The following is a 14,840-nucleotide window of genomic DNA, read 5'->3' on the forward strand; positions in this document are numbered from 1 at the left end:
GTTATATTTGTAAATAATATCCCTGTAAAAATCCACAAACACGTCACTTTTATTTTTGGCCAAGAGTGCCATTCCCAGACAGAATCTTGTGACTTTATATTTGTAATAGTGTCATTGTCCAGCATTAAAACCGAACATTGTATCTAATCACAACAGCATCATTGCAAAGCCAAAGGGCCAGGTTTGTTTCCCACACATAATTCACGTGTAGCTTGTTGCCACACTGCATCAAAGAACAGAGACGCTAAGCAAAGTGTCACATGTCATCTTACAAAATGAAGCGCTTGCATAACTTGCTGAGGGCTCTGGCAGCAGGGAGTGTTTACAATGATCTGGCTGGAAGATGAAGAACTTGTGTATAACCCTGAAAAAAAAAACATTGCTCACATCTCCTCCCTCCTGATGTGCATCAGTTGAGTCCTGTACATCACGGCCGTTGTGCTTAGTTATCACAAAAAGCAAACCAAAACATTAACGCAATCACATGTACAGTGATCCCTCCCATCGTGGATTTTTTTTTTTTAAATAAAAAAAAGATATACAGTATATATACAGATGAGCTGTCCCGAGGCGATCGCAGTTTCACTTTCCCTCCATCCCTCTCCCTGGTCTTTGTTGCTCAAACAGTGCACTGGAGTTGCTTATTAAAGTTAACTATGATCGACAGACGTTTAATGTTTGATCTTGCCACAGATGCCTGGAACCAGAAGCTTCAAAGCTCCGCATGCATCAATCATCATTTAACCTGTTAAACAGTTACTGTGGCAGCTCATTGTGTGCAAGTGAGCAGCTTTAGCGGATTTGAGTGGACTCACAAGTTTTTTTTTAAATTATACTTTGGGGAAAAAAGTGGAGAAACATGTCATATATGCAGTGTTGTTAATCTTAAACGTAACCGTTAAACTTTAAAAAAGTAATTAATTACAGTTACAAATTACTTCTCCCAAAAAGTAATTGCGCTAGTAACTCAGTTATCTGAATGTAAGAATAATTAGTTACTTGGCAAAGTAACTGGTGATAATTTTCTTTTCCTTTTTTTCACAAAAAAAAAAAAAAAAAAAAAAAAAAAAAAACAGGTCACGCAATGCGAAGTTTAAAGGGTTTTTGGGACAATTGGCCCTAGCCCAATACTTTACCCTAAACTTAACTAGACACAGGTGTATTGCGGATATTGCGATGACTAGATAGTAACCTTTGCAATGTGTGGAAGTCATTTAATGTTGTAAATCAACCGATAAAGCTGTCAAAATTGCTCCCATTCTTGCATTAGTTCCCTTCTGTCTACTTTCGACATGTATAAGTTTTAAAACTGTTTCATCATTTAAAGACAGATTTAAGTCAAGACTTTGCCGATTTAGGAGCATTTTAGATAAAAAGTTACTTACCGTATCTTCGCTAGGAAGGTTCTCTACAACAGAGCCTTCCTGAGAGGTCTACTGCTTTAAGATGGTGGCTGTTTACTAACGCATCTAGTGTTGCTAATGCCGCCGTGTCTGTCATTTGCATCTCGTTCTATATATATGTGATATCTACAGTAGCATCCTGTGGGCGTAGTTTGTAGGCTATCGGCTACAGTCAGGTATTATTGGAGCCACCTAGCATCGCGTTTGTAACGGCGTCACAACTCCTTTGCCTCTTCCCCACTCCTGCTCCGCTCTATCGTCTCGGTGATTCCATCTCTCTCAGACTTGAATGACTTGCGTCATTCAACCAACATAGTAACGCACGCTTTCCCCGCCTCAGTAACGGTAACGGCTTTGCCAAGATGAGAAAAGTAATTAATTAGATGACTCACAACTGAAAAAAATAACGCCGTTAGTAATGCTGTTATATTCTAACGCTGTTATTGACAACACTGCTTATATGTATCCCTTTCCAATGCTAAATCTGAATAAATACATTGAACACACACACAAAAATATATATATATTTTGTCCCCAAAAATATTTTTGGGGGGCGGTGGGGACGCTACTTCGCGGTTTTTCACATATCGCGGCGGGTTTTGGTCCCGATTAACCGCGAAAAATGGGAATCACTGTACATGAAGAAACGAGTTACCTTTGACTAGTGATTAGGGAAAAGAGAATTGAGCTAAGTAATCACTGAAGTAAGTAAGCCTTGTATGATAGCAAATATCTTTTATTTCACAAAGTATAAAAAAAATTCATTTACCAAACATTCTCTTTGATTGGAGTCCAGACAAAATGCTATCAACCCCATCAAAAAGTCTTATTTGATACCATAATATAATGAACAATGAAAATATACATTCTGTACATGGAGCTCAATAAGCTCAGATGGGCTTTAAAAAGTCTCAGCCGTAATTGAGCATCTATTGAGGTGGCCTGCTTATGAATTAATGAGCTCAATGCAAAAAAACAAAAACAAAGCCAAAACAGGAACATCCTGTTCAAGTCTAAGAGGCATAATCCATATGGTTAAAAAACAAACAAAAAAACAAAGAGCTCAATCACACAATTTATGCTTCAAGTGGAACAAACAGCTGAAAGCCATTCATAGGAAAGTTGTCTTTGTTAACGGCCGTAATGGTATTTTAGTGACAAATTGACACCCATAACTGAAGATGTCAAAATGCCATACTTTCATGCATGCAAACAAGTGGGTTGAGAGGAAATGATTTGTTTGCTGGGTTGATTAAATGTAAAAAAAAATAAAATAAAAATCATTGAGCCAAAATAACTTTACAGGTCGTTTTCCTCTTTTCTATTAATCATCAACACAAGCAGAGTAAAACTTGAAAAAGCTGACACGGAAACCAACATAAGGGTCTGTGCGACCTTTGGCCTACTTCCATGTGCCGTCACCCTTCGAGTCTGCAAGACAGGCCTCATTGTGCGCCCTCTCCCCACCGACAAACAATGTATTGCTATCAGGATGGACACAGGATCCATTCATTGGCAGCTGGAACATCTGAATGACCAAACAATTCCAATGATACAATCACAGCTTGATACTAAAATCGAAACTTGGGTTTTGTTAATATTGATTTTCAGCTTGTGACCAAACTGGTTGGCTTGTGTTAAAAAATGTCGTACTAGGCAAAATTGTGCATGATTATATAAAACGCCTTCTCGTTGATTAAAATATTGGATTTGTAGGCACACTGGATTAAATGCAAATTGATTTACTCTAAATATATTATCTGACTTTTTACAGATGAGACACGTAAACCATATTGAGCGGTCACCACGCTTTCCTTCTAACATGTGTTGTCAATAATACGCACTTTTAAATCATTCCATACAACAAAGTTGCTCACACCCTTATCATTTCTCATGCTGACACACTAAACACAAAGACTTGTTCTTACAAATGGACCTTGGAGAAAAGATACAATTATTGGCTTTTGACCTGACTCGGGTACAACAATAGTGTGTTTGATTTTTGGACATTTCCAGGCCTAACACTTTGCCAGAACCTTTTTGTTTTAATTGTATAATCAAAACTCAACAGCATTCAGACCATATCAAGCATTTGTTTGGATTAACCTTGCTCAAGTCTAACATTGCTGATCTCACAGCTAGATGAATGGACCTACAAATCCCAGAGACACGCTCCGACATCTTGTAAAAATATTCCAGAAAAGTGCAAGCTGTTTTAGTTGCTAAGTGGAACTAACTGCATATTTGTCCTTGTGTTCAATTCCTGTCTGTAAAATATTTGCATACTTTTTGTCTGTATTGTGTGACAGAAGCTAATAGCTAAACAAAAACCTTGCCAAATACATATTGGCAACTGAAAAATAATGTGATAAGCACGTCTAAAGGGTGAAATGAGAGTCATGGTGAAGCTCATGTCAAAAAGGACATGATTTACGTAGCTTCACAAGATGCCATTGTGTGGAGATCCGAGGAATACATGCAACTAGACCACTAAGTTCCTGTTTTGGAATAAGACTTTGTAATTTCTTAGATGAATATGTTCTCGACCTTCTTTAACACTCGATTCAGCTAGCATAGCTGGCGGCCTGACCACTTTTAGCATCTTAATATTGGGCTTTTTCCAACTGACCTGCCCATAGCAAAGCAAAATTGAAGATGAGATCTTGTTCATGTCCCATTTACATCTCTGAGAAGAGAATCAGCAATACTCAAGGCCAGAGTGGTTTTCTCAGTTTTCTCAAAATTGTCTCATGAGAAGTAAGTCTCATAGTGAGCGTTACACGAGAAGGTCTTGAGAATAGTTCTACTGGCACGATTTTTCAAAGTCACACAGTTGTCTCCAAGATCTCACCAAGAGACAACTATGAGTACTTGTGTTGATCTCAAATGCATCTCAATTTTATCTCCTCACTTGGAGTCACGATCTCATGATCGCAAAATATTTTATTTCTTAAACTTGCCTCAAAGCTGCCTCTTTTACTGATCTCGCCAAGCAACCCTATAATGTGCCAGTCACAAATATTTCTCAATTTGATCTCCTTCCAGTTTGCAATTGCTCACTTTGGCTTTTCAAGATTCTTTCATACTCAAAAGAGTAGTAACTGCTCTGACATATCCAATCACATCTTAATTCATGTCGTGCCAAAATCTGAGAAAATGATATAATCGGTCAAATAATGAAATAACATCTGGTTCATCTTGTTCAATGTATAAATTAGAGATTTGACCGAAAATTCGGTGCCGAAAACTATCAGCCGCTACAAATGCATTATCGATTTTTGGTTTCGAAGACCGAAAGTTTACCACAAAATGGTGTGAAGAACCTTCGTCCTCCTGTTTGATGACGTAATCAAAACAGGCAACAGGCTGGCTGACACTGTCTCGCTAAAACTACTGGCTCACAGGCAACATGTCTGCGATTTGGAAGTTTTTATTGAAGTATCAAAGAAATATATAAATTATCAAATGAAGCAAAATAAAATCGCTGCTACACGCTCTTTCTGAAGTTGCTTTCCATTGATGTTTTGCGTCACATCGAGTACACTGCATCTGAGCCCGTGGGTGGCTCAGTGGTAGAGAGTCGTTCCCCAACCCAGAAGTTGTGAGTTTAATTCTCCCTCCTGATGAATTCATCTGAGTATCCTTGAGCAAGACACTGAACCCCATGTTGCCGTGTCACCAGCAGGTAGATGAGGATATAGTATCAAAGTGCTTTGACTGCCTGAAAGGTCCTATACAAGTTTAACTAAATTTTCAATCAAGAACATTTCTCTTCTCTTCACTTTGCTGATTTTGACTCATCACTTGCTCCTAAGGGTACCCTTAAGAGCACAAATTCAGAAACAAATAAGCAGAGAATGAGATCAATTTGAGAGGATCACATTCGTCTCACGAGATGAGATTAAGCAACAGATGAGTAGCAAAGTTTTGCTATGGGTGGTCAACTAGCTTCTTCTTGTCCTCTTTAGTACGTGTGCATCTTAGGCTACGTTCATACTGAAGGTCAATTCCGATTTCTGGTAGTCCAATTCAGATTTTTTTCTAATCCAATATGGGCGTCTTTCGCATGTCAATATAATTTGCTATAAGATAACATTTTAGGAATATGTTGACCCTTGTAGCACAAAATCCATGAATTTGTCACAAAAGCGTGATGACTGAGACCCTGCTGAAGGTACTATATTTACATTTATGCACATGCGTGTCAATTTCCATCACATTCTGTCCACTTACAACTTGCATTAGATTTTTTTCCAATATGAACAGCTAGCTCCACAAAAAAGTCAGAATTAGCAAAAATTTTGAATTGACTATCACATCCTGCACTGTGAACGTAGCCTTACTCTAAACCGTTCCCATTTGCTCTCCAGATTCCATTACTTGCTGTACTTCCATTCAGTACCATCGGTGTAAGACAGACTAATCAAATAACTGTTTTGAACTCTTAACACCAAGTAAGAAAACTGTGCGACTCAAGTGTTGACAATATTGTCCAAAAGGAACTTAATCTCTTCACATTTAAATCCACGAAAAGGATTCTCAGCGTTTCTCATCTTGTTAAAATCAGTCTCATCCACCTTTGTCTGCTGCTCCAGCAAGTCAAGACCAGTACATCCCAACAAAGGTTCTTATTGCAGTCACTTTACCCATGGCCTGATTTGTTCAAGGACTCATGTGTCCTCTTGTTTTTCCAGTCCATGTTGAAAGAGACTGAGGTTCGGTCGTAAATGTCCCATGTGATAAAACAAATGAAACTTTGGTTTCCATCAACACTCCTGAGGAGGTTTGACTTCGTCGCCGTTGAAAGAGACCATAGAGTGCTGGATCGTATCAAAGTGTTCCAGGATAGCAATCTGGAGCGCTTCACGCCACACAGCAGTACCTTTTCCACCACGATTTGGACAAACTCTTCATCTTGTCAGGTGTCTGCATTTGCTTTGTTCGACGTTTCTGTTTCCCTCTCGGGCGCTTCTGGGAGCTGTGATTCTGCAGGCTGGCCAGTATGGCTGTGTCGAACACTTCTTTCAGGTTCTTCTGGGTTAGCGACGAGCACTCCACGTAGGCCACAGCTCCGATCTCAGCTGCACAGTCCCTAGCATCCGCTGGATCAACGGGTCTCTCTCTGTACTTAGCAAGGTCTATCAAAATCTGGAGAAAAAAAACACATGGTTACAACTTTTTGGGCAGATTCGAAACATTTATTTATCGACTGGCAGGAAAGTGACTTTAACCCTTAAGAGATCCTTTTGTGTCATTCAGTAGTATTTAGACTAGTACTCTCTGCTCTCCACGTTTCAGGATGAACCAAAGTTTCACTATCATGTTTATCATAAAACTTGATTGGATCAACTGTTCAATGTTTCATTACCTTTAGCAGAATTTGCTGAAGAATCCCAACAGGTATTTAATGAATGAACTAGTGCTGCAACGATTAATTGATTAACTCGAGTAATTCCATTAGGAAAAAAGCTTCGAGTCAAATTTTGATGCTTCGAGTATTCGTTTAATTAGAGTGGCGTTGAAATGGTTTATTTTGAAAGTGTTTGCATTTAGTTTTATTGATTTGGGTGGATAAACTGCCCTCTAGCAGCAACAGTGAATATGACATAACTCATTTAACATGGTAGAATCTAGCTGTTCCCTGTTAAGAAAAACATAAGGTACGTTTTTGTTTGAGCTAATGTTTTTTTAGGCATTTAAAGCTACATTTAGCCATTTTTTTGTGGGAATATTTGTTTGAACTATTTGTTCAGAGCATTGTAAAAAAACAGCATTTTATAGCATTGAAGCTCGCGGAATTTTGCTATGCAAGTTAGCCAATTGTTCTTTTGCTGTACTTAAATCCTCATTCATTACATTTTTCTATGCCTTTACAAGATTAGTTTAGGTATTTTGATTTATTTTTAAATGAAGGTGCAATTCTGCATAGTTTGAAGAAACACTCAGGGAATTTTATTTTGTATTCGCATTTAATGCTCTTTTGAAAGTACAATCTTAGCAAGCCTCTCCTATAAATTTATTCTGCAACGCATTTATTGTTCCTAATTCGATTACTTGATTATTTGAACTAACTAGTTGATGGATTAGTCAACTACTAAAATAATCGATAGCTGCAGTCCTAGAATGAACCAATACATTTTCTGTTGGGATTAGAAATGGTTTTTAGTCTTCTTCATGCTGTTAGCATTTTGGCATATAATAAAACCAATATTACTTTTTTTTTCTTTTTAAAATAGTAGTTAGTAGTAAATAGGTTTTAAAGGTAATGTATCCATGTCAGCTGCAAATAGGAAAGGTGGGAATTTTCAGTACAAGCTTCCAATTTCACCAAATGGAAAGAAATTAACGGAATGGCCCTACCTTGACATCTTCTCTGAGGTCACACTGAGTCCCAACAAGGACAAGCGGTGCGAAAGGGGCATGTCTTCGTATCTCGGCGATCCACTTCTCAGGGACATTCTGGAAGGACACTGGGTTGACCACGCTGAAGCAGAGCAGGAAGACGTCTGCGCTGGTATAACAGAGCGGACGCAGCCTGTCAAACTCATCCTGTAGAGAAGGACCAACACAGAGTCAATAAGAGGCGATGGATTACAGTTTTAATAGGCATGTGCCGGTTTATAGGTATACCGTGGTATGAAAGCGTCAAGATTTCAAAACCGCAGGAATTTTCTCTCATACCGTCCCTACGGTATGAGCTCATTTTTTATGTCCCAAAAATGCAGGGACAAATCCCTCCCTAGCAGCTGCAAGGCTTAACCCTCCCCCATCGGTTGTTGCTCGGTGTCAGTGAGTCAGCTGTGCTACACGATGGCTGGAGGAGGTGAAATTCCTGAACTTTTTCCCCCCATCAAAGAAAACGAAATCGCTGGTATGGGAATACTTTGGTTACAGAAAAGTTACAGATGGCCGCGGCTTAGAGGCTGAGGGCCAACTGACATGTAAAACATGTTTGCGGAGGGTGGCTGCCGAGGAAGCAATACCCCCAATATGATTTCGCATTTTTACAAAATTAAAAGTTAGTAAACACCGCAGGAATATTTCCCACCAGCTACCAGAGTTAAATCCAGTGTGTTGAGTAGAGGTGGGAATCTTTGGACACCTAACGATTCGATTACGATTATGATTCAGAGGCTCCGATTCGATTATAAATCGATTACGGACCCCCCCCCCCCCCCCCTCCCCCGGCTTTTAATGTGTTGTACATTAGTTCCAAAATTGTTCAAAAATCCTCTCAGGCTAAACCAAACTAATATTTCATTATCAAGTTAACTGTTAAAATCAGTATATTAAATACTGTCCCCATAAAGTCTCCATTCTGAATCAGCAGCTTTAAACTACTGTACATTCAATTAATTTAATTTAATTGTGAATGAACCGTTAAAATTGTTATAATTGCTATCATTATTCCATAATTTCCCTTTTGTCTACTTTCGACATGTCAAAGTTTTAAAACTGTTTCTTCATTTAAAGATCGATTCAAGTCAAGATTTTGCCGATTTAGGTGTATTTTAGATAAAACGTTATTTAGGTTCGCTACAACAGAGCCTTCTAGAGAAGTCTACTGCTTTAAGATGGCAGCTGTTTACAACGCGGCAACTACTAAACGGCAAGTCTGTCATTTCTCATCTACTTCTCTTTATATGTTTTTATGCCGGCGTCATCTGTCATTTTCCATCTAGTTCTACATATATGTGATATCTATTATAGCCGTATGTGTCCGTATGTTTGTAGCAACTAGCAACTGGGCATTGTTTGAAGCAGCTGTCGGCCGCAGTCAGGTATTTTTGTTTTTTTTATCTAGCGGCATGAGTTGTACATGATATTTACTCTTGGTCCGTTCCTCATTGCGTCCCGAAGACCGCGCTGACAGGGTTTTAGTTCTACTTTACCTGGTATAATTCAACAATCGGAATTTGGATGTTTGTGAATCGTTCTCGAATCTTCCACGGTTGAATCGCGATTAATCTAAGAATCGGAAATTCCGTGCGCCTCTAGTGTTGAGTGTGTCTAGCACTAGTAAAACGTGGTGTTTTTTTTCTTTCTGGCAACTGTCTGTTGAGAATTACATAGTGTGTGTATGTATAATGTAAACATGATACGAGTCATACACACGTGCTTTTTATGGAAAATAATTCAATTATTTTTGTTCTGGTAGTAATAATGTTGAGCTGTGGTTGTGGGTTTAGGCTCACCTATAGGACTGCAATTATTTTAATTTTATTTAGAATATTTCAGTAATGTTTAAATTTTATTTTAACTTAAAACTATACTTATGTTCCAATTCGCTAATACAGTATATTCTGAAAAATAAAAATCCTGTTCAGTAAAAAAAAGTTTAAAGAAATGTTTAAATTTTTTTTTAATTTTTATTTTTTTAAACCCAGATATCTCAAAGTAACATATTTTAGATATGTAATTATATTACCGTGATACAGTGATGTTTTGCTGATACATATCCGAATCTGATACCTATATTTTTAGACAATTAAAGATAATACAAAAAAAAAATAATTCAGCCAGAAAATGACAACTCAAGTAAGCCATGCTGATACCTCCTCCAGAAATGTTCTGTTTACATATATTACATGATGCTGTTTTCCCATTATTGGTTAATAAAGAGAAGTAGTTCGACACAGTGGACATGTTTGGGATTGGATCCGATCTTGTGACCAAATCCGATCCTCCAAAAATAGCCGTATCGGGCTCCGATACCAATATTGAGTATTGGATCGGGACCACACCTGATACAGTACGGGGAGACAAGCCATACACAGTAAATGCCATAGTACTTTTGCTTTGACAAGGACATAAAGCCACATCAACAGATGCAGGATGAGGAATATGATGATTATTATGAACTTTAGGAAATAAATTGAGTGTTTTACTACTAACATGTATAAAATATTGACATATACGTGGTTAAAATCAGATTTTCCCCTCTAATTTTGTCCAATCAGTCCTCACAGTGGATCACACTGTAAGAAGTACGATTAAGATCAGCATATATCCTCTTTGAGCAAAGCACAATGAGTACTTGGCGTGCTCTGATGCTATTTGATACTTGATGTCAGGAAAACAGCTGCAAATGCCAGACCGGAGAATTACTTCCTAGCAAATGCACACATCATCAGCTGGTTTCCGGAGAAAACACCAACCCTTGATTCTTCTTCACGCAAAACGAAATAAAAAAAACAACTTTAAAGTGTTCAAAGCATGTGCAATATTTCGCCATTCGCAAAATTAGGAGACAACAGGAAAATAGATGTAATCTTTGAATTTAGAGCCTCTTTGGAACAAAGGAAAGACGAATTGGGGTCTTCCGGTCAATTTCAGAGGCATTGTCTTGATTACAAATAAAGCTGCAGGAAGTGTATGTGTGTGTATTTTGAGATCTATTACCTGCCCAGCTGTGTCACAGAGTTGAAGCTTGACCGGCTGCCCATCCACTGATACCACTGCTACACATAAACAGCCACACAAACACAATCAGATATTTTTGCACAGAATTAAACGCCAAAGACTACCAGTATTCCTACAACTCCTTCAAAATATTCACATTCAGAGGGTGAAATGAAGGCAGTGAGACACTGACATTAGAGCCATTTGGGACAATGTTTCACAACCACGTCATGAGGTTTGTACTGTCTGACAGTTAAAAGTGATTTTTCTTCACCCAGTACACCGTTGTCAAACCTCCAGCCCGGGGGCCTTATGTGGCCCACCCCGTCATTTTATATGGCTCATGAAAGTAAATCATGTGCATCGAATTCACCTTTTTTCTCTAAAATAAAAATTACATAAAGTTTCTATCACTCAATGAAAGATCGGGGACTACAGAAATCAGAGAATATTTACTTTTTTCAACTTTGTTGATCTTTTTGTTTTAAATAAATGAAGAACTTTTTTCAAATTTAAAATGAAAAGAATATTTTTCACTGATTTTTGTATAATTTATCCTCATGAGGTTTACAGGGGTGCTGGAGCGTATCCCAGATAACTATGGGAAGGGAGCTGTGTACACTCTAAACTGGTCGCCAGCCAATCCCAGGAAAGAATATATATATATATATATATTTTTTTTTAATATAAAAAATGAAAAACAATATTCCGTTCCCCCCCCTTTTTGTTTTAAATTTAACCTTTCAGACCTGCATTTCTTCTGCTGGACAAAAAAAAAAAAAAAAAAAAATGCACTGATTTTTACTCTACTCAAACACCAGAACAAAAGTGCAATTTTTGGTCGGGGATATTTCTTGCTTTTATTGGTTATTTTTAATGTTAATGTGTTTTTAATGAGAAATGAGCACTTTACTTATCCTTTTTGCAGTTGCGTTTGGTCCGCCATTTTCAAAGAGCCAAAAATAGCAAAGATGGGTGAAGTTTCATCCAATCATCTCCCAAAAGTGGCAATAGCAACTAAATTCAGTGTAGTATTTATTGGTTTAGCATACGAACGTGTCAAGTCCTTCAGCAGCATGCTTAGGCCTGAAGGGGTTAAAAAATGCAGATGAAAAATAAATACTTAAAAGTTAAAAATATGAAGTGACTATTTAGTTGTTGTTTTTTTCTAATTTTGTAGAAGAGAAAGAGAATCTGTTAATTGTTTTCCCTTTCCTTTGTTTGAAATATAGACAATCTAGTATTTACTTTAGAGAATATTTGCAATTGAGAGACTCAAAAATGAATATTTGTGCAATTTTTAGGTCAACGATGTCTCAATAACAACAACAAGAATTAATCGACTATCAGAGTAGTTGTTGATTAATTTGCTGATTAATTCTTGATTAGTTGTGCCAGCCCCAGTTGGCAGACATCGGCAACCATAATTGCTTTGTGGCCTGACAAAGATAGTTTGACACCCCTGACCTATATATATCTATGAATCAGAATACTATTTGCAAAGAAAGCATATAAACCCTTTATTGGCCCCTCATTTTTTAATTTATTGTCTGCCACTTGACGGTGCGAGATGTCCAATCCATTTTGATTGGGAAGGGTCTTCCCAGTCTTATTGGACGCCCATCGATGTCAAAGGCAGGCAAGATGGCAGACTTAAATACTGTAAAATTAAATAATAATAATAATAAAATAAAGAAATATATTTTAGCGGTAGATGGTAGATGGATTTTTACGAACATTTTATTACTGTATGAATTTATTTATTCATTAAAAAATATGTTTTAAAAAATATATATACAGCGGGAAACTCAGACAAGGTTGAAAAAGCGGTTTCTGCTCTTGCACCCCTCTTTAAAATAAACTGCTGTATTTTAAGCCAAAATAACGCTTGTGTTTGATAGAACAATATATCTATATGCTGCTATAGCAGTTTCATCGCACATTAAGTCCCCGACCTATTTTCAATTAGTCCGTTTTACCCTGGAGACCCCCGTTTACAGACACTGCGTAACCGCTTTTGTTTCAACCCAGCCATAAAAAGAAGGTAAGTAATTATATTTATTATTTGTAATGTCTATCCTTCTTAGCTTAGAATCATTAATTTATGTCTAATATTTAGTTTAAAAAAACAAACAAACAAAAACACTTGATGAAATTATTCACTAGCATATTTTAAACTTTTAAACAAATTAGGTCACAATAAAAAAAAAAAAGTCTGTAAATAGGTCTCAGATATCTACCTCATAGCTATCGCTTAATTGTAATTTTTTTTTTGTTACTGTCGCATTTCCCCCAATATTTTAGATGATAATCGATCCAAACAAATAAAACTTGGAAAAAAAAAAGTTTAAAAGAGTAAATATTTGAAAAAGAAAATCTCCACCACTCCTTGATGTCTGCGATTTCTGCATTGCGATCCTTGTTATATTACCGTGTGTCACCCAAAAAATCCCCAAAAAGTCCGGTTGTGGCCATTTACAGCTGTGTTTTGACACTCGGTGTGACATGCTACACTGAGTTTTTGGATTGAAACAAGGTAAGTTATCTTGTTAAAATCATGGTGTATTTAATTATGCTCTCTCATGCTCTCACCTCGAGTTAGGGTTTAGGGGTTTAACTTTTTTTAAAAAGCCCTCCTGGTCAAAATTTTTCTTCCCCCAGAAAATTGAGATTTGAAGCTTTCCAATGATGTATCACACATGCATATTGGACAATTTTTAAATTTGGCCAAATTGGGGGTCTCAGAGCGGAACTTGAAGTCACCCGAGTGTTTTTCGCCATAAACTAAATGTTAATATTGTAGCCTACATGACCGAAATGTGATGTTTATATTGAGTATGTGAACGCCAGGTCTTTATGGGGTATCGTTTCTTTTTAATTTTCAAAAAATAGTCACTGACAAAGAAGTCAAATGTATCCGATTAAAAATAATGCCTTACTGTTAAAATTCAAAATTATACAGTATACATACTCAGGCATAGAAATTCAGACTATCACCACAAAATAAATCTTTGATAACTATTGTGGAGAAGGTCAAGCCGACAAAGAGGCAACATACCCGAGAAGTTGTCAAAGGCAGTGGGGACATATTCGGTGGGGTATCCGTTGGTGGTGTAGCTGACCACCAGACTAGTTTTGCCCACAGCTCCGTCTCCCACCAGGACACACTTCACTCGCCTCTCCGCTCCTCCGACCCGACGCGTCCTGCCAGAACCTCCATCCCGACCCCGGAGTCTCCTCGGCGGGACGGGCGGAGCAGGAGACACGGGCGCTGTCTTCGGAGGCATCTGGCTCGGGGAGGAGGGGGACATGGAGCCGCCCTAGGAAGACCCAGTGCCACTTTTCGCTTCGCCCATTTTCCTGCTATCTTCCGCGCTTGTTTAACTTTCCATGACTAGGCGAGGACAGCTTGAACTACTCCTGGAAGCGAATTGTCAACGTGTCCATTTTAGGCTACATCGTGGCTTCTTTAAAAGTCGGCGTCCATTCGAGAGAGGAGATTCAATGAAAGTGTCGCTCTTATCCACAGACATAAACTCCCCTTCAGTGACATCACCGTGTGTGTGCATATGTGTGTGCAGAGAGAAAGAGACTTATTAGGTAACACTATTCTCTCTGTCAGTTGACTTGTGATCAATATTTTTAATCTTTTGTTTTGTAAACTTCATCTTTTGTAGCCCAAAATAATCATACGTCGTGGAAAAAGTTATGTTTTGTTACAATTTGACATTTTAACCCTTCTCAGGGGAATATTTCTAAACTCATTGGCTGCCATTGACGGCGCTAGACGTCCAATCTAAGAGGCACTGAAATATGACCATTAGGGGCCATTTTAAATTAATTGGACGTCTATCGTTAAATACATAAACATATACAGGGTGATTCAAAAATAATGTGCCAAAATCATTGCGGTATACTAAAAAACAAAACAAAACAAAACAAAACAAAAAAAAAACAACAAAAAAACAACAACAACAACAAAAAAAGTACCTATAGCTGGATACAAGTATTGTATATAACTTTTAATTTTTTAAG

General features: G+C 37.7%; 1 protein-coding gene across 1 annotated transcript; it reads right to left on the minus strand.

Moving 5' to 3' along the window:
• Nucleotides 1-1,939: 1,939 nt before the first annotated feature.
• Nucleotides 1,940-14,349, minus strand: rhoua (ras homolog family member Ua). The gene is made up of 4 exons (XM_057832854.1): nt 13,864-14,349; nt 10,806-10,864; nt 7,764-7,952; nt 1,940-6,551 (listed from the first exon to the last, which is right to left on the minus strand). Exons 1-4 carry the CDS (start codon nt 14,114-14,116, stop codon nt 6,267-6,269), a joined length of 786 nt encoding a protein of 261 aa, XP_057688837.1. The 5' UTR covers nt 14,117-14,349; the 3' UTR covers nt 1,940-6,266.
• Between the last annotated feature and the right edge of the window lie 491 nt (nt 14,350-14,840).

Source organism: Corythoichthys intestinalis, chromosome 1 (assembly GCF_030265065.1).
Source record: "Corythoichthys intestinalis isolate RoL2023-P3 chromosome 1, ASM3026506v1, whole genome shotgun sequence".
NCBI lineage: Eukaryota > Metazoa > Chordata > Actinopteri > Syngnathiformes > Syngnathidae > Corythoichthys > Corythoichthys intestinalis.